This window comes from the organism of the source record quoted next, unplaced genomic scaffold (assembly GCF_019419815.1).
Source record: "Pyrus x bretschneideri cultivar Hongxiangsu unplaced genomic scaffold, Pyrus_bretschneideri_v1 Contig71, whole genome shotgun sequence".
NCBI classification, from domain to species: Eukaryota; Viridiplantae; Streptophyta; class Magnoliopsida; order Rosales; family Rosaceae; genus Pyrus; species Pyrus x bretschneideri.
The window spans coordinates 1,578,279-1,604,635 of record NW_025999811.1 but is presented as its reverse complement, the minus strand read 5'-3'; the positions used below and the strand labels follow the sequence as shown (position 1 = coordinate 1,604,635).

Below are 26,357 nucleotides of genomic sequence, written 5' to 3'. Positions count from 1 at the left end.
ATGAGGAGTCTGATAAAGAAGATGAAGCATGGCGCAACACACAATGTGTGGAAGCCATAGCTACGGTCATAATGCGTCAGCCAACTGAGGAACAACCTTAATGGGGTGGCTCTGTTGCTGGTCGCTCTTACAAACCATGAAACAGAGCGATCACGCATGCCAATTTGATGAACAACTACTTCAACCCCAACTCAGTGTATACTAAAGAGGATTTCAGACGTCGCTTCCGGATGAGGCGTCATGTCTTCGACCTGTTTACTTCATGATGTCCAGTAGGTCAATCCATACTTTCGACAGAAGTTGGACAAAGCAGGCCGTCCTGGTTTCTCACTTCATCAGAAGGTTACTGTTGCACTACGAATGATGATCTATGACTCCCCAGTTGATTCAATGGATGAAACATATGGTATGTCTAAGTCTACATGCCTTGATTCTCTTGCTGAATTATGTAACACAATTGTTTAGCTTTACAAAGAGGAGTACCTTTGTGAGCTAAATCAAGAAGATCTGGATCGGCTCCTTCGTAAAGCTGAAAACCATCGGTTTCTAGGCATGATAGGGTCATTAGACTGCATGCATTGGAATTGGAAGAATTGTCCCACCAGATGGCAATAAGGCTTTAGTGGAAGGTCGAGAAAGCCAACTGTTATGTTAGAGGCAGTTGCCTCCTATGACACATGGATATGGCATGCTTTCTTTGGAGTCCCTGGATCCCAAAATGACATTACACTTCTTAGGCGTTCACCCTTCTTCAATAACCTGACGGAAGGTAAATCACCTCAACTTGACCACTACATCAATGGACGTCAGTACAATATGGGGTATTACTTAGCAAATGACATCTACCCAAAGTGGGCGACACTTGTCTAAGAAATTCCAAACCCTGCGAATGATGCCGAAAAATGGTTTACCTTACAACAAGAGGCATACCGGAAAGATGTTGAGAGAGCTTGGGGTATTCTACAAGCACAGTAGAAGATCATCAGCGAATTGGCAAGATGGATGGAGTTGAGAAAATTTGGACTCTATCATGATGTATTGCATCATATTACACGACATGATTGTGGAGGATGAATGAGATGGGTATATTGATAGAGAGTCTGATGACGACCAAGAGGATCCAAATAGGTCAAGAAGGGCTTGTGCAAAAATATATGATGGGCCTAATTTGCCTTTGAATCCAAGAACTAGTAATATATCTTTAAATGAGTATATGAGGCGCTATAGGATGATACGTTCCCGTACCACAAACAAGTACCTACAACAGGATCTTGTTGCACATCTTTGGGCCAAAAGAAGCATGAAGTAGGTGTTTAAGTTTTATGTTGTTAAAAATGTTGTTTAAGTTTCATGTTGTTAAATGTTTTTATTTTTATTTTTAATGTTGTATAATTTTTATGTTGTGACTTAATGTTATTTAATATTGTTTAATGGCTTATGAAGTTATAGGAAATATATATATATATATATATATACAGAATTTTTAAATTTGTAAAAAAAAAAAAATCAAATATAACGGTTAGATGACGTCATCATGTTACCGTTGCATTCAAAATCCGGTCCGGCCGGGGCTGGCTGGGTTGGGCCAGCCGATTGGCCCTTTGGCTCTTTTTTGTCCTGTGGGGCACATGAGCCATTTGGCCTAGCCCTCGGTTGGAGATGGTTTTCGGGCTACTTTTGGCCCTCTGGACCCTTCGGTTGGAGATGGCCTAAGACCTCTGACTTACAAGTGAAAATGAATATCACTAGACTGTAGTACTAAGTGACAACTTTTTAAAAAACTTGTTTAGGAACTAATTTCAATTAAAAAAAAATTACAATGAAACCTTATTTCCAAATAAGAAATTGTTGGGTTTTTTTAGTCATTGGTTTGTTAGACTTGTAGTGTAAGAAGGTGGATGAAGCCTTTATGTCCCCCATTTATGAGTTAGCGAAAAATAGGCCCAAAACATTTGAAGGTAAAGCAAGTCCTAGGAAATGATTTGTTGTTCTTCCAGCAGCTCCTAAGTGCTTGATTTGATGTTGCGCCGAATATTTTGGCGCTAATGAAGTATTTCTAACAGCTTTAGTAAGATTGTTCAACTCTGAACAAATACTAGACATTAGAACAATTAGGCTTAGCATAAGAGCTCGAGACCCAAAAGTTTAGCAAATGAGAGTGTATGATTTGGTTTCAGAATAAATGTTTAAAGAGATATTTGGCGGTGGAGATTAGGGTTTCAAGGATGAGAATGTGAGAAAAATGGTTGAGGTTATGGCTTGCTGTGAGGTTTTACAATAGCTAGGAGGAAAAAAGTTGGAGGCAGGACAGTGGGAAGCTTGAGGTTAGACTTGTGGTTGGTGTAGGAAGCTTGCAATAAACAAGAGAAAGATTTTTAGTAGCTGGAAGAAGAGGTCCTTCTCCTTTGCTTGCTGAGTGTGGTACCCTCCTCCCCCATTTATGTGATATTGACTTGCTTTTATAGAGGGTGAAGACTCTCTTAAATTTGTTGGGTAAAATGGTGTGTCGGAGACTACTTAGGGATACAAGGTGTCTAAAATAACTTGTTTCCAACATATAAAACACATGATTATAGAATCGTTTTATATAAAGGACGACATGGTTGAAAAGCTTCACGAAAAACATATATCTTAATGTAGGAATGGAGCGATGGGCTGTTGAGGTTAGGTCACTGTCAAATAAGGTGTTGAAAAGTATCTCATTTGTGTTGAGAATGAGTCCTATATTGATGAGATGAGAGACCTTTATGGACTTATAAGAGGTTGGGCTACTCCTCATATTGCCAACTGATTTTATGGTGGAATCTCAACTTTCTTCAATTTGCTCACCTGACATCTGTTTACTCCAAGTAATGGGTTTGGATTCTGGTGCTCCCAAATAGACCAAAGTCTCCACTATTGAAGAGTTTACATGGGCCTTATGGACCTTTGTAACCTTTCACACCTCAACCACTCTAGCAAGCCCTGTGCAACCACATGTATTGGGTCATGTGAGCTTGGTAGGTGTCGAGTTTAAATGACTATTCTTGTAATGACGTGATATATTTCTTTATTTGGTATGGCGGGAGAATTAATTTAAATTCGTGTAAAATCTTGATTAATTATTTATTTTCCCGATAAATATCAAAATATAATTGAAAGTAACATAAATTCATACGTTCGTACAAAAAAAGGTTTAGGCCTTCAATCCTTTGAAGTAGACAAGCACCAATACAACAAGAAGGATAGTTGGAGAGCGAGAAATGTTAATAAAAAGGTTTGAATCTCTGTAAAGCGTTATTGTCATACTTAGGGGTGGGCATAAAAATCACAAAACTGGAAAATCGAATCGAACCGTAACAAGAAAAAAATTGTAAAAAACAGCGTCGACCCAAAAAGTCAAAATTGGAACAAAAACCGAATCGAACAGTTTCAAACGGTTTTGATTCCGGTTTGAAAATATTAAGAACCGAATAAACCGGACCAAACCACTTTAATATAAATTATTGTTTTATTATTATTTTTATATAAATAAGACATTTTTCCAAGAAGACCATGTGCATAAGCCCAATATTTTTCTTCACTTCTCACCCCCTCCATTGTTGTTTTATCACCTTTCTCTCCCTACATTATTTTTCTTCATTCTTTTCCAATATATTACGCATTATGTACATTATGTACACTTTGGTCTTAATATGAGTCTTTATATCTTTTGATTTATATTTATATGTACATTTTCTATCTTCTGGTCACAAATCTTGTAGATCTAGTAATGGATACTCAAATTTACTTGAATTTGTGGTTGAAATATGTGTTTGGTATTAGAAGCAGAAAATTAAAATATATATATATAATTTTGGTTAGAACCATAAACCGGCATGAACCGAACCGGAACCGTTATGAACCGAACCGTATGATTTTAATAACAAATTTAAGTAAAATTGCACCGAACCGAACCGTTAAAATTTTCGGATTCCGATTCCATTTTAAGGATGAAACCTGACCGAACTGGACCGTACCCATCCCTAATCATATTTGCTGAACTTGAGTGATGTGCATTTTTCAAATCCCCAGCTTGAGAAAAAAATAAAATAAAAAAGTTAAAAACTTAGAACGACTTCCAAGTCCTCCTACTCACTAATGATAAGCCACGTACGCTGCTCTGAAACCACATCCACTTCTTCAAAAATCCCATTTGGCATCCCCATTCATTGGAGCTATTTATCTTGCTCGCCCCTTCCTAAAGTCTCCATCCTCTCCCTAACAAAAATCCTCCATTTTTCAAAGGTACGCGCTTCTCTCCCTCTTCTGCTGCTGATCCTCCATAGTTTTATTTAATCTGTACTGTATTTCTTTGATTTCAATCGATATTTTACGCTAAACTACACTAAGGAAGAGAGGGTCCTTGAACTCGGGACGCAGTAGGTTGAAGAAGAAAGTCGTAACCATCAGGGCAATCTCTGTTCTGTGTATTTTTGTATCTGTGTCTTCATACCTGTACTTGGAAAACAAACAAAATCTAGACATGTGTTTGATGTGCTTTTCCTCAATGGGATTTTTTGCTGCTGTAAATGTCAACTGGGTGCTTGCTTCTTGAAGAAAGCTATGATTTTTAATGATTTAAGTTTTTGTTTCCATTATTTTGTGAATTTATTGAACCAGAAAGTTGCGTCTTTGTAAACACTCCATCAGTTCATGTCACCTGATTGCTTTTTATTTTTTATTTTTTGCTTTTGGTTGAATGGATTTTCTGAAAAAAAATTAACTGAAAAGAATTGCATGTGTTGGGTAAAAAGGCGGTAGAAGTTGCTTCACTGTTGCAATCTTGATGTTCATTCATCTTGTTCTGTTAAATGTTGAATTGCTCTAATTTGTAATGTTTATTTATGTGACATTTTTGTCTTAAGATCATTAGGATGGTATGAATTGAGATTCGATAAATTTAGGGCCTGCTTGGTATCCGTCTTGAATCCAATTTTTTGTTTTTGAAACAAATGAGTTCCGAGTATTTTAGCTAGATTCATCGTTTTTGGAACTATAAATTGTTTTCAAGTTAAATACCAAACAATCCCTTATCTACTGTTGAAAAAGTAATTATCTGTTTTAGCTACTTTTTTCGGGACTGAGGTGCAATCAAATATTAAGCTGATCTCATATTTCCGTTATACTCCGATCTTTTGTTCTTCTGCATAGGTTGTTGAATTACTCAATTTTGTTTCCAGTAATCTGTGATTTGGCATATAAACTTGCAAGTGCCTTTTGTTATTGTACTTACAGATGGCAGCATCATCAGCATGCCTTGTGGGGAATGGGTTATCTACCCGTGGTACTAAGACAAATTTGAGCAAGGACTTTTGTGGCAGGCATCTCTTGCACCCTTCAGCTCTTCCATCATTGGGTAAAGTGACAAAAACAGTTCTCACAAAGGCGTCACTAGACCAAAGGCAAAACGAGGGAAGAAGAGGCTTTCTGAAGTTGTTGCTTGGGAATGTGGGAATAGGAGCACCAGCTTTACTTGGAGCGGGGAGTGCTTTGGCCGCTGATGATCAAGGTGTCTCTTCTTCAAGGATGTCTTATTCCAGGTTCTTGGAGTATCTGGACAAGGGCAGGGTGACTAAAGTTGATTTGTTTGAGAATGGAACCATAGCTATTGTTGAGGCTGTTTCTCCGGAGTTAGGGAACCGATTGCAGCGAGTTCGTGTTCAACTTCCGGGACTAAGCCAAGAGCTCCTCCAGAAGTTCAGGGAAAAGAACATCGATTTTGCAGCACATAATGCTCAAGAAGACTCAGGCTCTCTTTTATTTAATCTGATCGGAAATCTTGCTTTCCCACTAATTTTAATCGGGGGCTTGTTCCTACTCTCAAGGCGTTCATCCGGAGGCATGGGTGGTCCAGGTGGGCCTGGATTTCCTCTACAATTTGGTCAATCTAAAGCCAAGTTCCAAATGGAACCAAACACCGGAGTGACATTCGATGATGTTGCTGGGGTTGATGAAGCCAAGCAAGATTTTGTGGAGGTGGTTGAATTCTTAAAGAAGCCTGAGAGGTTCACAGCTGTTGGGGCTCGAATTCCTAAAGGGGTTCTTCTTGTTGGCCCTCCAGGAACCGGAAAGACTCTGCTAGCAAAGGCAATTGCTGGTGAAGCGGGTGTTCCATTTTTCTCCATTTCAGGTTCTGAATTTGTTGAAATGTTTGTTGGGGTTGGTGCTTCCCGAGTTCGTGATCTTTTTAAGAAGGCCAAGGAGAATGCACCTTGCATTGTATTTGTTGATGAAATTGACGCTGTTGGACGGCAAAGAGGAACTGGAATTGGTGGAGGGAACGATGAAAGGGAACAAACCCTTAATCAGCTTTTGACAGAAATGGATGGTTTTGAAGGCAACACTGGTATTATCGTGGTTGCAGCGACTAACAGGGCAGATATTCTTGACTCTGCCTTATTGAGGCCTGGCCGGTTTGACAGGCAGGTGTCTGTTGATGTCCCAGACATACGAGGAAGAACAGAGATCTTAAAGGTTCATGCTAGCAATAAGAAGTTTGATGGAACTGTTTCTCTTGATGTTGTAGCCATGAGGACACCTGGCTTCAGTGGGGCAGATCTTGCAAACCTCCTTAATGAAGCAGCTATATTGGCTGGTCGACGTGGGAAGTCAGCAATTTCATCTAAAGAGATTGATGATTCGATTGATAGAATAGTGGCTGGAATGGAAGGAACAGTTATGACAGATGGAAAGAGTAAAAGTCTGGTGGCATATCATGAAGTTGGACACGCCATCTGTGGGTAAGTGATAATTTAGTCTTTTATTGGTTGTTCTTATGAAGCTCAAATAACTAAAATTGTGGAAACAGAAACCTAAATAACCCGAATAATGATTTGTATTCTCCTCAATGCAGGACATTGACTCCAGGGCATGATGCTGTCCAAAAGGTGACATTAGTCCCTCGTGGTCAGGCTCGGGGTCTTACGTGGTTTATTCCTGCAGATGATCCTACCTTGATCTCCAAGCAGCAACTATTTGCAAGAATTGTTGGCGGGCTTGGTGGTAGAGCTGCAGAGGAAGTGATCTTTGGTGAGCCTGAGGTGACAACAGGTGCAGCAGGTGATTTGCAGCAGATCACTGGTTTGGCCAAACAGGTAATTGAACTTATTCGTTATCTTCTCATAGAATTTAAACTGTCAGATGACACAGATTACTGTGATCCTTGGTGTTATTAAATGTGACACGACATGAAACTATTAGCTCTGTCATACTGAGAAACTTAACTGGCATTGTTGCAGATGGTTACCACCTTCGGAATGTCTGATATTGGACCGTGGTCATTGATGGACGCGTCTCAGAGCGGTGATGTCATTATGAGAATGATGGCAAGGAACTCAATGTCAGAAAAGCTTGCTGAAGACATTGATTTAGCTATTAAGAGATTATCGGATGAAGCATATGAGATTGCATTGACCCACATAAGAAACAACCGCGAAGCCATTGACAAGATCGTGGAGGTCCTTCTTGAGAAGGAAACAATGACCGGAGATGAATTCCGGGCAATCTTGTCCGAATTCGTTGAAATCCCAGTTGAAAACCGGATCCCTGCTGCAGTTCCATCACCAGTGGCTGTTTAGATAGTGTGTAACTCATACCGTCATCAACACTCGGCTAAACTTCTATAACTGGTAAAAATGTATAAAAGCTCTTTTTTTTTTTTAAATCACATGTAAAGTATTGTAATGTGATGACCAAGTATACTTGGGCCTTTGGTTTCTTCTGTGAAAGTCCCTCCTGATTTTTAATCTCTACTTCTGGACTTTGTAAACTCCATTGAAGACTGGCAGATGGCGCTTACTACAATGACGAAATATAATTATGTCTGTGCATTTTGATGCAAGTTCGATCTTTACTGATCCCCCTCCTCCCTAACAACTAACACTTTTAAACTATTATCGCTATCTTTTGTCAAAAAAAAAAATAATAATAATAAAATAATAATAATCATTAAGACATGGGCAGAATAATTTTCACATAAAATTAGAGCTTGTATTTGTAATTCATAGTCTGACACCAGCAAAAAACAGTTTGATGATATTACTATTCATACATGTTATAATAGTTTAGAAAAAATAAAAGGAAAGAACAGAAGGAGAAACAACTATTATATTCTTTGTGACGAAATGATAGCGATTTTATTATAAAATTCAGAAAATGATAGAAATATCAAATTGGATATTCAAGATTTGAGGGCGAGACATATCAAAGAATGAGCCAACTTGGCCAATCTACTTATAGTCGTATTGGTAGATTTGAAGGCGAAACATGTCAAAGAATAAGCAAAAAAAAGGCATCCAACTTTTGAAATCATCCACCCCCACACTCAAAAACTGAGACGGCACTTCAAAGTCAAGACAACTCCATGCATGATGAAAAAGCCAAACACTTAAAAGCGAATTGGCGTGTGAGAAATTCTTCACACAAAACCTGCAATATAGTGAGCAGGAGGATACTCTTTGATAAGGAGCAGTGCCAACTTCGAAGAAGACCTGACAACGAACCAAACTAAATTCAAATTTTACACAAGGGCACCCCCACATGGTAAGTTAGTGACATAAAAATTCCTTGCTCGTTTTCAACAGAACACGCCACGGCGAACCAGATGTATGGGCAAGTCGTCTTTCTACTCCCTACTCAACATTCCATCCCCACGCTTTCTGTCCTCCGCCACCTCCAAAGTTGTCGGAGGCTCGACCACCCCCGCCGCCGCCACAGAACAATTCACAAACCTCTGCTCCAAAGGACACATCAAACAAGCATTTGAGGGGTTCAAATCTCAGATATGGTCAGACCCATCTCTCTTCTCACACCTCCTCAAAGCATGCATCCCCAGCGAGTCCCTCTCTTTAGCAAAACAGCTCCATTCTTTGATTGTCACATCTGGGTGTTCCGCAGACAAGTTCGTATCCAATCACCTCCTCAACTTGTACTCCAAAGTCGGAGACTTGGATGCCGCTTTAACCTTGTTTGGTCATCTCCCCAGGAGAAACACAATGTCTTGCAACATTTTGATCAATGGGTACGTGCAGAAGGGTGATTTGGAAAGTGCCCAGAAGCTGTTTGATGAAATGCCTGAGAGAAATGTGGCTACGTGGAATGCCATGATCACCGGGTTGACGCAGTTTGAATTTAACGAACAGGGGCTGGGTCTGTTTTCTGAGATGCACGAGTTCGGGTTTTTGCCCGACGAGTACACTTTGGGCAGTGTTCTGAGGGGTTGTGCTGGTTTGAGAACATTGTGTGCCGGGCGTCAGGTTCACGCTTATGTGATGAAATGCGGGTTTGAGTTTAATTTGGTCGTTGGGAGCTCTTTGGCTCATATGTATATGAAGTCGGGTAGCTTGGTGGAAGGAGAAAAAGTGATTACATCGATGCCAATTCGCAGTGTGGTTGCTTGGAATACTATTATTGCGGGAAAAGCTCAGAATGGGCATCTCGAGGGAGTGCTGGATCAGTATAACTTGATGAAAATTGCTGGTTTCAGGCCTGATCAGGTCACTTTTGTTAGTGTTATTAGTTCGTGTGCAGAATTGGCAACACTTGGACAGGGTCAGCAAATTCATGCTGAAGCAATTAAAGCTGGGGCTAGCACAGTTGTTGCGGTGATTAGTTCGTTAATTAGCATGTATTCGAGATGTGGGTGTCTTGATGATTCTCTGAAAGCTTTCATGGAAAGTGAAGGTGGAGATGCTGTAACGTGGAGTTCTATGATTTCTGCCTATGGGTTTCATGGACAAGGAGAGAACGCCATTAAGCTGTTTGAGGAGATGAAGCAGGAAGAATTGGAGGCAAATGATGTTACTTTCTTGAGTTTGCTTTATGCGTGCAGTCATTGCGGGTTGAAGGACAAAGGACTTGAGTTCTTCAACTCTATGGTCGAAAAGTATGGACTACATCCTAAATTAGAACACTATACATGTGTGGTTGACCTGCTTGGCCGATCTGGCTGTTTGGAGGAAGCCGAGGCAATGATACGATCAATTCCTGTTAAAGCAGATGCTATCATTTGGAAAACTTTGTTATCTGCATGTAAAATCCACAAGAACGCAGACATGGCAAGAAGGATTGCTGAAGAAGTTATTAGGCAAGATCCACAGGACTCAGCATCCTATGTGCTACTCTCGAACATCCATGCTTTAGCTCGAAGGTGGCATGATGTTTCTGAGATGAGAAAAACGATGAGAGATAGAAAGGTCAAGAAGGAGCCAGGTATAAGCTGGCTGGAAATTAAAAATCAAGTTCACCAGTTCTGCATCGGTGATAAATCGCACCCCCAATCTAGAGAGATTGATTTGTATCTTAAAGAGCTAACATCAGAGTTGAAGTTGCATGGTTATGTGCCTGATATCGGCTCTGTTTTGCATGATATGGATAACGAGGAGAAAGAATATAACTTGGCACACCATAGTGAGAAGTTGGCGATTGCTTTCGCCTTAATGAACACTCCTGAGGGTGTACCAGTAAGGGTGATGAAGAATTTGCGCATTTGCACTGATTGTCATGTTGCTATTAAGTACATATCTCTAATAAAAAACCGAGAGATTATTGTACGTGATGCTAGTAGATTTCATCACTTTAAAGATGGGAAATGTTCTTGTGGAGATTACTGGTAAAGGAAGGTTATACAAGTAAGTGTTCTTCATCTGATTTCTAAATGTTTCGAATTTTCCTTTCATTTTATGACAGATTAATCTGAGGATTTGGTGTTGCGTCAATAGTTCCTTTTTCTTCAGCTAACATCACTTTGTTTCGTTAGTTTGCTCAAACGTTCTAGGATTAGTATTCATATATTTTTCGGAGATAGAATGTTTAACTATAAGTCTTGACCTCTAACTCTGTCTAACTGCATCCAACATTCTGTTACAAGAGGCAAAGCCATAGTGTGCGCACGGATTGGAATGCCTTAAATAAATCATGGTGTTTAATATACATAACCCGAGTCCAATACAACGAAAAATCCTTAGTGTCAGGGTTTGTATTTGTATCGGTCATTGCAATAGTATCTAGTGGTTTTAGTTTTCCCTCTGTCCTCCATTTACTGGTTTCATATTCTTTGTGTTGCCAAGGAACCAAATGTTGTGAGTTCTTAGAATTCTCGTCCTGAGGCAACACTCCACCTTTGTCATACAATCTACATCGCACTGGATTTCATATACTTGAGTTGCAAGTTGCAACAGAAGGTTTCAAGAAAGAAATAGGGAGGCTTTAGTTCTGTGTTCGCCATTTTAATGTTGCAAGGTTGATTGGGACTAATGGGTCTTTGTATAAGTTTAAACTATCTTTGGTGGGACGCGCCGGGCCCATGCTATAGTGCAACGCTTGGACGACGCTTGAGAGCCCCAATAGCAAGCTATTGTAATGGACTCTCTCCCTAAAAAAATTAATTTAATATCGTGTGGACCATTAGCCCACGTATCAGATATTAAACTGATAAGAACAGATACTACACTTGATCTTAGCCAAAAGGCCGAGAAAGGTATGCTTTATCTCAACTTTGGCTTGTGTTTATATAGGCCTCTTCAGAAACATACTTGTCCCCAGTGGTCGATATGGTACATAAAACATGTATGCCTATCACTTATAAAAGTCATATATTGAGTTGAGTGAGTGAAATTAAAATATGAATGTATTTATGTTTTGTCTTTATAGGATTGTATTTTTTATTAGATTAGGAGTTTTGTTTCCTTGTCCTACAAGAGTTGTATCTCCATATTACTAGATATAAAATTGTGAATGAAATTCTGACCTGACTTGATATAATTCTGACACTATCGGTGTCAATAGTAGTGGGTTGCTAGTTCAACCCTGGAATCTTGACAGAATCTCCCATAAAGTTGGGACAATGTTCGGGTCGTGTTTAATTATCATTTGTATTTGTCTTGTCATCTTTATGGTTGTAGTTACAATGAGCTAAATTGTCCCACATCGGAGAATGAAAGTTTTGCGTAGTCGTTTAAAAGTGACTTCTATCATGGTATCAGAGTCATGTTATTCGCATGTTGCTATAAAATATATATGTTGCTCATGTGTATAACCTGGCTCTAGATACCATAAATTTTTTTGAGGAAAGGCCCTTTTTTTTTTATCTACTTGTTGTATTCACGCTTTTGCGTCGGCAGAGTAGTAGTTTGCATATCATATACCCCCCAATCTCCTTTTATTTTATTTTATTTTTTAAAATATACGCGTTCATCCATTTGTATTATGTTTTTCTTAACACATCATGGAATAGTTCGATACTTAAACTTTTGGAAAATTGGGTTATCTAATCGATTTTGTAAAAATGGGTTGCAGTTATGATCGAGCTCCCACAAAATTGTTGAAATGTTTTTGGGTTGTCCAAGATAAGAGTGCTGACCCGAATGAGCGGATCCCCTGGATTTCTTGCCGGAATGGGAGAAACATGCCACCGAACTCTCAAGCTGGTGGCCGGAGGTGACGAAAGAGAGGTCAGGGCAAGGGTGAGTTCCTACCGCCGTATAAACCTCATATTTATAACAGATTAATCTGAGGATTTGGTGTTGCGTCAATAGGTCCTTTTTCTTCGGCTAAGAGCACTTTGTTTCCTTAGTTTGCTCAAACGTTCTAGGATAAGTATTCATATATTTTTCGGAGATGGAAGGTTTAACTATAAGTCTTGACCTCTATCTCTGTCTAACTGCATCCAACATTCTGTTACAAGAGGCAGAGCCATAGTGTGTGCACGGATTGGAAGGCCTTAAATAAATCATGGTGTTAATATACATAACCCGAGTCCAGTACAACGAGAAATCCTTAGTGTCAGGGTTTGCATTTGTATCGGTCATTGCAATAGTATCTAGTGGTTTTAGCTCTCCCTCCATCCTTCTTTTGCTGGTGGGACTAATGGGTTTGTATAAGTTTTAACTATGTTTGGTGGGATGCGCCAGGCCCATACTATAGTGCAACGCTTGGGCGACACTTGAGAGCCCCAATAGCAAGCTATTGTAGTGGACTCTCTCCCTAAAAAAATTAATTTAATATCGTGTGGACCATTGGCCCACGTATCAGATATTAAACTGATAAGAACAGATACTACACTTGATCTTAGCCAAAAGGCCGAGAAAGGTATGCTTTATCTCAACTTTGGCTTGTGTTTATATAGGCCACTTCAGAAACATACTTGTCCCCAGTGGTCGATATGGTACATAAAACATGTATGCCTATCACTTATAAAAGTCATATATTGAGTTGAGTGAGTGAAATTAAAATATGAATGTATTTATGTTATGTCTTCATAGGATTGTATTTTTTATTAGATTAGGAGTTTTGTTTCCTTGTCCTACAAGAGTTGTATCTCCATATTACTAGATAAAAAATTGTGAATGAAATTATGACCTGATTTGATATAATTGGGACACTATCGGTGTGAATAGTAGTGGGTTGCTAGCTCAACCCTGGAATCTTGACAGAATCTCCCATAAAGTTGGGAAAGTGTTCGGGTTGTGTTTAATTATCGTTTGTATTTGTCTTGTCATCTTTATGGTTGTAGTTACAATGAGCTGAATTGTCCCCATCGAAGAATGAAAGTTTTGCGTAGTCGTTTAAAAGTGGCTTCTATCATGGTATCGGAGTCATGTTACTCGTATGTTGCTATAAAATATGTATGTTGCTCATGTGCATAACCTGGCTCTAGATACCATAAAAAAATTTGAGGAAAGACCCTTTGTTTTTTTTATGTACTTCTTGTATTCACGCTTTTGCGTCGGCAGAGTAGTAGTTTGCATATCATATAAATCTCTTTTCTTTTTCCTTTTTTTTTAATATATGCATTCATCCATTTGTTAATATCTTTTTCTTAACACATCATGGAATAGTTCGATACTTAAAACTTTTGGAAAATTGGGTTATCTAATCGATTTTGTAAAAATGGGTTGCAGTTATGATCGAGCTCCCACAAAATTGTTGAAATGTTTTTGGGTTGTCCAAGATAGAGTGCTGACCCGAATGAGCGGATCCCCTGGATTTCTTGCCGGAATGGGAGAAACATGCCACCGAACTCTCAAGCTGGTGGCCGGAGGTGACGAAAGAGAGGTCAGGGCAAGGGTGCGTTCCTACCACCGTATAAACCTCATATTTAGGGACATAAGGCTTCCAATGGGCCGGAAAAGAAGTCCCTAGAGTATAGTAAAGAATAGGGACTCGCCGGAATTCCTATAAAAATCCTCAAATGTAAGGATGCGGATAAGGACTCATAAATGGTGTACCCAGTTTGAAGAATCGGAGAAAGTGGGCTTGAACCCACGTTAATGCTGAAGCTGCAAAGCGCAGCGACAATGCATGCCCCACAACGCACTTGTTATCTAGTCTCCCATTGGAGATGTCCTAAAGAGGTTCTTAACAATAGTGGTGAATACCCTATTATCGAGTCTCCCATTGGAGATGCTTTAATATGACACCCCTCCTCACTTTCTCAGACATTTTAAGTGTTAGAAGTGACTTTATGATAGATAGCTTGTGATTTGTGTGAAATATTGAATGGATTTGAGGGATAAAAGACAACAGGAGATGCTCCCAAAACTATGTTTTAGCCACAACCATTGTAATTGAAGAGTGTAAGCACGAAAATTCTAACTAGATTTGGTGGGATGCGCCAGGCCCATGCTGTAGTGCAACGCTTGGGCAACGCTTGAGAGCCCCAATAGCAAGCTATTGTGGTGAACTCTCTCCCTAAAGAAATTAATTTAATATCATGTGAACCATTGGTCCACGTATCAGATATTAAACTGATAAGAACAGATACTACACTTGATCTTAGCCAAAAGGCCGAGAAAGGTATGCTTTTCTTCAAGTTTGGCTTGTGTTTTTATATGCCACTTCACTAACGTACTTCTTCCACCAGCGGATGTGGGATATAAAACCTGGATGCAGTATGCCTATCACTTTGTCTTCGTTGTTTTAAGTCTTGGTGCCCACTACCCTTAATTTTAAAATTATTTTATTCTTTGTGGAATTAAAACAGACCAAATTGGAGGACAAGAGGAAGATTTGAAACTGTGTTCAAATCAAAGGGAGTTGTCAGCTCAAGTTTTGAACCAATTGAGTGTCTTTTTAAACTCGAAAGGATGAGTATTGAAAGAAAATAATACATTTTCTTGTAAAACCACAGAGCATTCTCTTCTCTTGCATGAAAATTTCAACTTTAAAGTTTTTTCTTTTTGGGACTTGTTCAGAAATGCCTTTAAAATAACTAAAAACACTTTCAAATACAATGTTTTTGAGTTTCAAACACACTCCCGTAAGAAGCACCAATTATGTGTTTCTTTCAAGAAGCACTTCAAGTGTTTTTCCAGGATTTACTTGTATTTTTACTTAGAATTGGTTATAAAAATATTTTCACCAAAAGCGTTTCCATTTATTTTTAAACCACTTCCAAATGAGTTCGCCGCAGAATTGCGATCAGTACTAGTTACCAGTCACTGTTGAACTTCATGTCGATAGGTTTGGAATTGTTCTTCTTGAATAATTAAAGACGATTATATACATATATGTATATGTTTTCCAACCATTACCATATGAATATATAGGTTTAATTGCTGTTTGTGTTTGTATTGGTGTCCTTATGGTTCTGGTGATAACTAGTTGATTTGTCCAAATCGGAAAATGAAAGTCTTGCATAGTCATTTAAAAACAGGATTATTTTTACTTTACTACTCTCAAATATCATGAGATTCACACTTCCATACATAAAGTTACGTTTCTCTTCCAAATTCATACTACTGGCAAGTACATTTTAGAGGTGACTCAATTCAAATTGTAAATGTTGTCAAGCAATCAATTGCGCTTATCAGTTGGATGGATTTGGTTTGTCTCTTGGTGCAAAGCAAATTTAGTTTGAAGAACCACCAAATTTTTTACTTTATGTATTGTTTATGGATTGTAGTTCAAAAATTCCAGATGGTTGGGTTTGAAGGGACGGGGGACCTTCTTTTAGGGGTTTAGCTCTTTCTATTCGCTATGAGATCCATATCAAACTCATGATATACTTAACTCTACCAAACAACAAACATAATTCATGTTAAATTTAACTGCACTTATCCTATTTAATCTGGCCTCTACCAAAAAAAGGCATAAAGACACAAGTTATTCGTCCTAACTTTTAGCATTACACATTTAAATTTGTAGCTGCAACAAATCTAGTTGTGTAGGCGATAAATCCTAACCATTGTTTGAATGCACCTAAATAACATCACGGATTGACACTTGACCTTGGTTGTGGATCACGATTATTGTGGTTTGATGCTTGCTGGTAGAATGCCATGCTTGCTGGGATATGTTGAGATTGTTGTTGTTGGACGACATTTCTTTGATTTGTTTACACCAAACACTAGACAAGTATCTCAACCTATCCCTTCTAATCCTAATCTAATTGACATGTTTGCTGCCAAATATCTCAACCTATTCCTTCCAATCCTAACATAACAAATCCTCAATTCATAACCTAATGAGCCATTCTATCCGGTCCACCACTCTTGTTACAGTGCCAGAGCTTCGATTAATGTAAGGATTAGCCATGCGGAAGCAACCTGGCAGTTGATTAATCCAACACACAATGACGAAACCCAATAAGCACTTAGACGAAAACAGTGGCCCACACCATGCACAATTTTATTTTGTTTTCAAATAAATTATGGAAATATTTTATAGTTTTTCTGTATGAATTATGAATACAACCCAAAAGAATATGACGAGAATTTGTGAATCGTGTCCATTCATCGTACATCGTATGATTAAAAATTATTTTAAATATTTTTATTTAAAAATACACATAAATCATACTTAATAAAAACTAACCGAACAATGTATGATAAACAAAAACAACTTACAAATTTCTAAAACTCTCATCAAAAAAATAAGAAAGAATCGTATTACAAAGAATATAATAAAATTTAAAACTAGATATTGTAGAGCTCACTCCAAAGAGAAAGCTCTTCCAGAAATTCTCAAAGGCACTTGATTGAATCAAGGCCTAAGAGGGGGTTTGGAAATAGTTTTCAACCAGCAATAGACGCGTCTCGGTTAGAACCTCATTAACTGCGTCATTGCCCCAAGCGCAAAGATGCTTTTCTTGTTAATTTTCGCGTCCTTTTAAATGCTCTTCACCGCGTGGCAATCCCACAGCCTATCGATGTGGGACACGAAGTAGCTGCCCGAAGCCTTTTTCATTTCCCAAAGCAAGAACAATCCAGTAAAATCCTTATTTGGGTACAAACACGTAACGGTATTCTTTTCCCTAGGACAATCCATTCCATGCTTTGATAAAATTTTAAAAAAACTAATGAAAAGTTTAAAAAAAAAAAAAACTTCCATTTTAATGAAAAATCATTTTTAAAGGTATAATGAATAATACCATGAAAAAGTGTAATTATAATTTTTCGTTAAAAATAAACAGTACCGGAAGTGTTTTGTTAAACCTTCCTAAAATTTTATGATCTTCTTTGCCCTTTGAATTTTTTTCTTTTAGTACATCGATATTTTTATACTAAAGAGAAGAAGAGTTCAACAAAGCCATACAATGGGTAGCATAATTTGATATTGAATTCATTATTCACGAGATTCGAACCTAAGACCTCTCACTTCCAAATGAAGAGAAATACTTTAAATTTTAATTTAAGTCAATTTAGTTCACTACTATCTCAATCATCGATATGCCTAGTTTATAAAGTTGTTGTAAGAATACCACAATTCTGAATTTAACGTCATTGAAACATCAATTCAGATTATCCATTCAATAAGCTCACGACTTGCCGACCTACCCTTAGTAGAGCGTTTTAAACGGTGTTGCCTACCAACAACCATTCTTATTTGTTGTCAGTGGCCGATTGCTTGAACATGATAAGGCGGACAATATCTATCTAAAATGTATAAATTCACCTGCGGAGATATATAAGTCCTATTGGGGGCATTTGCGCCCACTTTGTAAGAAATTTATTTGCACCCGCTTTGTAAGAAATTTTCATGCTTTACTACCTACTCTAAACAACTAACTAGGCCAAGAGTATTATTTATGTAAAATGCAAACTAATGGAGGCAATCTTAGTTATCCTTAGTTGCAAAATCATTCCTCCAACTAAGGTTTGCAAAATTATTCCTCCAAAATCATTACTTAGCTCTTTTACATGTACATAATCATTCCTTCAACTAAGGTCAATATTCCACATGACACATTTTGAGTTCGATTTCTGAAAGTGATAAATAATTCGATAGTGGCTAAGAGGAGATTGAAGTGTCTTTGTGAGTATTTCATGCCGCCGGAATGGTGGACTGCCGAAGTGAAGCCATCAATTGATTTTTTTTTTTTTTTTTTTGACAACCTTAAGCAAATTACCCCTTTAAAGAATTAGGCTTGCATTTGTGACACGATTGTAGTATCCAGCAACGCCATTGTACTTTCTTCGTCTCGATGAATCTGCAACATTCGTTAACTATAAAATATCACATCAGTTGGGCAAGTAGTTGTATTTTGTGTGAGAAAGATATGTTCATAGCCTTGGGCCTTGGTCGGCCGGTCCAGCAGGATTTTATTGGGCTGGTTTACGAGTGGATCTTTTATAAGAACATAATCAAGATTATGGTGTAAATGGTTTGTAAGTTTTTTTTGAGCAAAGTACAAAAAACTACCTCAACTATTGGTGTCACGACACTTTCATACCTCATCTTTTAAAATTGACAATGTCATACCTCATCTTTAGAATTTGTGCCAATGTTATAGCTTCTGTTAGCTTAGCCGTTTATTTCTCAGTTAAATGCTGACGCGGCTTGATTCGGAGCCCACTTTCAATTAAAAATAATAATAAAATATTATTAAAAACTAAAAAAAAAATATTAAGAGAGTGAGAGCTTAGCCTCACAATAATACGTAATAATATGGTTCAAATTTGACTTTGGTAAGAATCAAACCTAAGAGCTCTCATTTACAAGTGAAGATAAATGTTTTGTAAGTGAAGAAAAATGTCATTAGACCATAATACTAAGTGACCAATAGTTCGTAAGTTAGAGTAGAGTGACGGTGGTTTTAGGTGCGTCCTCATATACACCTCATTTCATGTTTGTAGAGTCGTTCAACCTTCTTGATCTAGTCTATAACCAAGGCCGTTTGATAACCATTTGTTTTTTGTTTTCGATTTTTTCCAAAATTGAATATTGATATCTTGTTTGATAATTAATTTCAGTTCGAATTGATGATTGAATTTGAATGTAAGTATATTTTCCTTCAAATCCAAAAAAATCCTATCCAGTTGGGAATTGGATCCTATATGGATCTACTTTGTGAGGATCTTAGGGATCCCCACATCTTAATCATTCATCGTGTATCGTGCAGTAAAAAATTATTTGATTTTTTTATTTAAAATTAAACACAAATAGTATATGATGAAAACTAACTGCATGATATACGATGAACGACTAAGATATGGAGATTCTTAGGATCCTCACAAAATGAATCTAAAGAAGATTCTCTCTCCTATTAGAAATCATAACGCACATAATATATTATGATTTACGTTCAAATTTACAAATAATGTTTGATTGTACTTGAATGTTTGCGTTGAACCCAAAGATACTCTATCTGATTGGAAATCATAAAAGCAGAATATATCATTATTTCTCTCTATTATGGCATCACTAATAATTTTCATTTCTATTTTGTCAAATTTTAAGGTCACACTCGCAAGTCATATGGATGGTCACACTCCCTCCAGAAAGTGGAAAGCCGAGGAGAAAGAGATGAAGACTCTTTTTGGTTAAAAATTTTAGTTTTATGAGAACATAGTTTAATATACTAAATATAATAATACAATTAATTAGATTTTTTTTGTTGAGTTTATCGATATTTTGATACTAAAGAGATTGAGAATTCGACTAAGCTACACAATAAACAACTTAATTTAGATTGAATTCGCCATCCACGAGATTTAAACCTAAGACTTTTTACTTCTAAGTGAATAGGAATATCACCGAACCGTAGCATTGAGTGACACAATTAATCAGACACTTGAAAATAAAATTTAACTATTTGTATTATAACATGATACCAAACGTGAACACGATTAAGGTTTAGGGTTTTTATTAGAGAATTTTAATATCTTTGGGCTTTTTATTCTCTTGCTAGATTTTGGGCAATCAGAAAAGCAGTCCCGCTTCTTTCTTTTCTTTTCAATTTCAAAACCTTCCAAAAACCTTTTACTTTAATGTAGTTTTACCTTAGAATTTAATTTTGGTTACAAAATCGCCATTTATAAAATTCAAATTTGAAAACTTTGGTTAAAGAAAAAAGAATTAGATTGGCAGCAAGCAAAGTGAAAATTCTTCAAAATTATTGTTGGAGATCGAAGAGCTACTTTTCAAACTCCCCATCTTTTTTTTTTTCCTTTCTATATTTGTTTGGGGATTCAAGTGTAGGGACTCCTTCATTGAAGTAAATATTTTGTTAGAGACTCGAATATACTTGTTGAGTCCTAAAGAGATCCTTAACAATTGTGAAGACCCTATTATCGAGCCTCGCATTGGAGATGCACATTTTAAATGTAAGAAGTGACTTTATGAAAGATAGCTTGTGATTTGTGTGACATATTGAAGGGATTTGAGGGATGAAAGACAACTGGAGAAGCTCCCAAAACTAGTGTTTTAGCCACAACCATTGTAATCTCCAAAAAAAAAAAAAAATACTCAAAACCGTTCTACTTGTTAAGCGATTACTGTTAAGGAACCACATATTGGACCACTAAGAGTGAAAGCTCGAAAATTCTAACTAGATTTGGTGGGATGCGCCAAGCCCATGCTATAGTGCAACGCTTGGGTGACACTCGAGAGCCCCAATAGCAAGCTATTGTTATAGACTTTCTCCCTAAAAAATTAATTTAATATCGTGTGAACCATTGATCCACGTATCAGATATTAAACTGATAAGAACAGATACTACACTTCATCTTAGCCAAAAGGCCGAGAAAGGTATGCTTTTCTTCAAGTTTGGCTTGTGTTTTTATATGCCACTTCACTAAAGTATTTCTTCCACCAGCGGATGTGGGATATAAAACCTGTATGCAGTATGTCTATCACTTTTGTCTTTGTTGTTTTAAGTCTTAGTGCCCACTGCCCTTAATTTTACAATTATTTTATTCTTTGTGGAATTAAAACAGACCAAATTGGAGGACAAGAGGAAGATTTGAAACTGTGTTCAAATCAAAGGGAGTTGTCAGCTCAAGTTTGAACCAATTGAGAGTCTTTTTAAACTCGAAGGGATGAGGATTGAAAGAAAATAATACATTTTCGTGTAAAACCACAGAGCTCTCTTCTCTTGGATGAAAATTTCAATCCTAAAGTTTTTGCTTTTCGGGACTTGTTTGGTGCCTTTAAAATGACTAAAAATGATTTTAGAGAAAAAAAATTTGGGTTTCAAACACACTTGAAGTGCTTCTTGTAAGAAACACTAGTTATGTGTTTCCTCCAAGAAACACTTTAAGTGATTTTCTAGGATTTACTTGTATTTTTACTAAGAATTGGTTCTAAAAATATTTTCACCAAAAACACTTTTAGTTATTTTTAAAGCAATTCCAAATGAGTTTGCCGCAGAATGGCGATCATTACTAGTTACTAGTCACTGTTGAACTTCATGTCGATAGGTTTGGAATTGTTCTTCTTGAATAATTAAAGAGGATTATATTCATATTTGTATGTGTTTTCCAACCATTACCGTATGAACATATAGCTTTAATTGCTGTTTGTGTTTGTTTTGGTGTCCTTTTGGTTCTGGTGATAACTAGTTGATTTGTCCACGTCCGGAAATGAAAGTCTTGCATAGTCATTTAAAGATATGTGCTGACCCGAATGAGCTCCCACAAAATTGTTGAAATGTTTTTGGGTTGTCCAAGATAATTATAAGTGGTGAGAGCCAAGTCCTGACCCGAATGAGCGGATCCCCTGGATTTATTGCCGGAATGGGAGAAACATGCCACCGAACTCTCAAGCTGGTGGCCGGAGGTGACGAAAGAGAGGTCAGGGCAAGGGTGAGTTCCTACCACCATATAAACATCATATTTAGGGACATAAGGCTTCTAATGGGCCAGAAAATAAGTCCCTAAAGTATAGGAAAAGTATAAGGACTCGCCGGAATTCCTATAAAAATCCTCAAATGTAAGGATGCGGATAAAGACTCATAAATGGTGTACCCAGTTTGAAGAATTGGAGAAAGTGGGCTTGAACCCACGTGAATGCTGAAGCTGCAAAGCGCAGCAACAATGCATGCCCCACAACGCACTTGTTATCTACCTTTTCTTTTTTGCTCTGTTAAAATCAACAGCTTAGATTGTTTCTTATGTTTTTCTTTTTTTTATTGTTGCAGATCGAAGTGATACTTTTCAAAATCCCAATCTTTTTTTTTTTTAATTTCCTTTTTATATTTGTTTGGGGATTCAACTGTAGGGACTCCTTCATTGAAGTAAATATTTTGTTAGGGACTCGAATATACTTGTTGAGTCCTAAAGAGGTCCTTAACAATGGTAAAGACCTTATTATCGAATCTCCTATTGGAGATGCTCTAATATGACACCCCTCCTCACTTTCTCAGACATTTTAAGTGTTAGAAGTGACTTTATGATAGATAGCTTGTGATTTGTGTGAAATATTGAATGGATTTGAGGGATAAAAGACAACTGGAGATGCTCCCAAAACTATGAGCCACAACCATTTTAATCTCCAAAATAACCTCAAAACCGTTATACTTCTTCTTAACATATTGGACAATCGAAGAGTGAAAGCTCGAAAATTCTAACTAGATTTGGTGGGATGCGCCACGCCCATGCTATAGTGCAACGCTTGAGCGACACTTAAGAGCCCCAATAGCAAGCTATTGTAGTAAACTCTTTCCCTAAAAAAATTAATTTAATATCATGTGAACCATTGATCCACGTATCAGATATTAAACTGATAAGAACAGATACTACACTTGATCTTAGCCAAAAGGCCGAGAAAGGTATGCTTTTCTTCAAGTTTGGCTTGTGTTTTTATATGCCACTTCACTAAAGTATTTCTTCCACCAGCGGATGTGGGATATAAAACCTGTATGCAGTATGTCTATCACTTTTGTCTTTGTTGTTTTAAGTCTTAGTGCCCACTGCCCTTAATTTTACAATTATTTTATTCTTTGTGGAATTAAAACAGACCAAATTGGAGGACAAGAGGAAGATTTGAAACTGTGTTCAAATCAAAGGGAGTTGTCAGCTCAAGTTTGAACCAATTGAGAGTCTTTTAAACTCGAAGGGATGAGGATTGAAAGAAAATAATACATTTTCGTGTAAAACCACAGAGCTCTCCTCTTGGATGAAAATTTCAATCCTGAAGTTTTTGCTTTTTGGGGACTTGTTTGGTGCCTTTAAAATGACTAAAAATGCTTTTAGAGAAAAAAAAAAAATTGGGTTTCAAAAACACTTGGAAGTGCTTCCCATAAGAAGCACTAGTTATGTGTTTCCTCCAAGAAGCATTTCAAGTGATTTTCTAGGATTTACTTGTATTTTTACTAAGAATTGGTTCTAAAAATATTTTCATCAAAAACACTTGTAGTTATTTTTAAAGCACTTCCAAATAGTTTGTCGTAGAATGGCGACCAGTACTAGTTACTAGTCACTGTTGAACTTCATGTCGATAGGTTTGGAATTGTTCTTCTTGAATAATTAAAGAGGATTATATTCATACATGTATATGTTTTCCAACCATTACCGTATGAACATATAGGTTTAATTGCTGTTTGTGTTTGTGTTGGTGTCCTTATGGTTCTGGTGATAACTAGTTAATTTGTCCATGTCGGAAAATGAAAGTCTTGCATAGTCATTTAAAGATATGTGCTGACCCGAATGAGCTCCCACAAAATTGTTGAAATGTTTTTGGGTTGTCCAAGATAATTATAAGTGGTGAGAACCAAGTCCTGACCCGAATGAGCGGATCCCCTCGATTTCCTGCCGGAATGGGAGAAACATGCCACCGAACTCTCAAGCTGGTGGCCGGAGGCGACGAAAGAGAGGTCAGGGCAAGGGTGAGTTCCTACCACCGTATAAACCTCATATTTCAGGACATAAGGCTTCCAATGCATGCCCTACAACGCACTTGTTATTTACCTTTTCTTTTTTACTCTGTTAAAATCAACAACTTAGATTGTTTCTTATGTTTTTCTCTTTTTTATTGTTGTAGATCAAAGAGATACTTTTCAAACTCCCAATCTTTTTTTTTTCTTTCCTTTTTATATTTGTTTGGGGATTCAACTGTAGGGACTCCTTCATTGAAGTAAATATTTTGTTAGGGACTCGAATATACTTGTTGAGTCCTAAAGAGGTCCTTAACAATGGTGGAGACCTTATTATCGAGTCTCCTATTGGAGATGCTCTAATATGGATACCCCTCATCACTTTCTCAGACATTTTAAGTGTTAGAAGTGACTTTATGATAGATAGCTTGTGATTTGTGTGAAATATTGAATGGATTTGAGGGATAAAAGACAACTGGAGATGCTCCCAAAACTATGAGCCACAACCTTTGTAATCTCCAAAAAAAACTCAAAACCGTTTCTACTTCTTAACATATTGGAGCATTGAAGAGTGAAAGCTCGAAAATTCTAACTAGATTTGGTGGGATGCGCCAGGCCCATGCTATAGTGCAACGCTTGAGCGACACTCGAAAGTCTCAATAGCAAGCTATTGTAGTAGACTCTCTCCCTAAAAAAATTAATTTAATATCATGTGAACCATTGGCCCACGTATCAGATATTAAACTGATAAGAACAGATACTACACTTGATCTTAGCCAAAAGGCCGAGAAAGGTATGCTTTATCTCAACTTTGGCTTGTGTTTATATAGGCCTCTTCAGAAACATACTTGTCCCCAGTGGTCGATATGGTACATAAAACATGTATGCCTATCACTTATAAAAGTCATATATTGAGTTGAGTGAGTGAAATTAAAATATGAATGTATTTATTTTATGTCTTTATAGGATTGTATTTTTTATTAGATTAGGAGTTTTGTTTCCTTGTCCTACAAGAGTTGTATCTCCATATTACTAGATAAAAAATTGTGAATGAAATTATGACCTGATTTGATATAATTGGGACACTATCGGTGTGAATAGTAGTGGGTTGCTAGCTCAACCCTGGAATCTTGACAGAATTTCCCATAAAGTTGGGAAAGTGTTCGGGTTGTGTTTAATTATCGTTTGTATTTGTCTTGTCATCTTTATGGTTGTAGTTACAATGAGCTGAATTGTCCCCATCGAAGAATGAAAGTTTTGCGTAGTCGTTTAAAAGTGGCTTCTATCATGGTATCGGAGTCATGTTACTCGTATGTTGCTATAAAATATGTATGTTGCTCATGTGCATAACCTGGCTCTAGATACCATAAAAAAATTTGAGGAAAGACCCTTTGTTTTTTTTATGTACTTCTTGTATTCACGCTTTTGCGTCGGCAGAGTAGTAGTTTGCATATCATATAAATCTCTTTTCTTTTTCCTTTTTTTTTAATATATGCATTCATCCATTTGTTAATATCTTTTTCTTAACACATCATGGAATAGTTCGATACTTAAAACTTTTGGAAAATTGGGTTATCTAATCGATTTTGTAAAAATGGGTTGCAGTTATGATCGAGCTCCCACAAAATTGTTGAAATGTTTTTGGGTTGTCCAAGATAGAGTGCTGACCCGAATGAGCGGATCCCCTGGATTTCTTGCCGGAATGGGAGAAACATGCCACCGAACTCTCAAGCTGGTGGCCGGAGGTGACGAAAGAGAGGTCAGGGCAAGGGTGCGTTCCTACCACCGTATAAACCTCATATTTAGGGACATAAGGCTTCCAATGGGCCGGAAAAGAAGTCCCTAGAGTATAGTAAAGAATAGGGACTCGCCGGAATTCCTATAAAAATCCTCAAATGTAAGGATGCGGATAAGGACTCATAAATGGTGTACCCAGTTTGAAGAATCGGAGAAAGTGGGCTTGAACCCACGTTAATGCTGAAGCTGCAAAGCGCAGCGACAATGCATGCCCCACAACGCACTTGTTATCTAGTCTCCCATTGGAGATGTCCTAAAGAGGTTCTTAACAATAGTGGTGAATACCCTATTATCGAGTCTCCCATTGGAGATGCTTTAATATGACACCCCTCCTCACTTTCTCAGACATTTTAAGTGTTAGAAGTGACTTTATGATAGATAGCTTGTGATTTGTGTGAAATATTGAATGGATTTGAGGGATAAAAGACAACAGGAGATGCTCCCAAAACTATGTTTTAGCCACAACCATTGTAATTGAAGAGTGTAAGCACGAAAATTCTAACTAGAT

The 26,357-nt window shown here is 37.4% G+C and overlaps 2 protein-coding genes and 7 non-coding genes across 10 annotated transcripts; 2 read left to right on the top strand and 7 right to left on the bottom strand.

Annotated features, from left to right (window-relative positions):
- The first annotated feature begins 4,104 nt into the window (after window positions 1-4,104).
- Window positions 4,105-7,847, top strand: LOC103967414 (ATP-dependent zinc metalloprotease FTSH 2, chloroplastic-like). The gene is made up of 4 exons (XM_009380671.3): window positions 4,105-4,266; window positions 5,257-6,761; window positions 6,875-7,115; window positions 7,260-7,847. The coding sequence occupies exons 1-4, from the start codon at window positions 4,120-4,122 to the stop codon at window positions 7,596-7,598; spliced, it is 2,232 nt and encodes a 743-aa protein (XP_009378946.2). The 5' UTR covers window positions 4,105-4,119; the 3' UTR covers window positions 7,599-7,847.
- Window positions 7,848-8,086: 239 nt separating this feature from the next.
- On the top strand, window positions 8,087-26,354 carry LOC103967413 (pentatricopeptide repeat-containing protein At2g41080). Of its 2 annotated transcripts, XM_048574347.1 has the most exons (4): window positions 8,088-10,649; window positions 12,316-12,365; window positions 21,909-22,043; window positions 25,658-26,354. In XM_048574347.1, exon 1 carries the CDS (start codon window positions 8,628-8,630, stop codon window positions 10,632-10,634), a length of 2,007 nt encoding a protein of 668 aa, XP_048430304.1. In that variant the 5' UTR covers window positions 8,088-8,627; the 3' UTR covers window positions 10,635-10,649; window positions 12,316-12,365; window positions 21,909-22,043; window positions 25,658-26,354. The 2 variants fall into 2 exon arrangements, with proteins under 2 accessions (XP_048430305.1, XP_048430304.1); XM_048574348.1 differs by lacking the exons at window positions 21,909-22,043; window positions 25,658-26,354 and adding an exon at window positions 13,920-14,616 and having other exon boundaries at window positions 8,087-10,649; window positions 12,316-12,482.
- On the bottom strand, window positions 11,306-11,501 carry LOC125472713. Its single transcript, XR_007254636.1, has one exon. It is a non-coding gene; the product is annotated as a U2 spliceosomal RNA (small nuclear RNA).
- Window positions 12,916-13,111, bottom strand: LOC125472715. Its single transcript, XR_007254638.1, has one exon. It is a non-coding gene; the product is annotated as a U2 spliceosomal RNA (small nuclear RNA).
- Window positions 14,623-14,818, bottom strand: LOC125472714. Its single transcript, XR_007254637.1, has one exon. It is a non-coding gene; the product is annotated as a U2 spliceosomal RNA (small nuclear RNA).
- On the bottom strand, window positions 16,948-17,100 carry LOC125472720. The gene has a single exon (XR_007254643.1). It is a non-coding gene; the product is annotated as a U4 spliceosomal RNA (small nuclear RNA).
- Window positions 20,798-20,992, bottom strand: LOC125472719. Its single transcript, XR_007254642.1, has one exon. It is a non-coding gene; the product is annotated as a U2 spliceosomal RNA (small nuclear RNA).
- LOC125472718 lies at window positions 22,817-23,012 on the bottom strand. The gene has a single exon (XR_007254641.1). It is a non-coding gene; the product is annotated as a U2 spliceosomal RNA (small nuclear RNA).
- Window positions 24,654-24,849, bottom strand: LOC125472716. Its single transcript, XR_007254639.1, has one exon. It is a non-coding gene; the product is annotated as a U2 spliceosomal RNA (small nuclear RNA).
- Window positions 26,355-26,357: the final 3 nt, after the last annotated feature.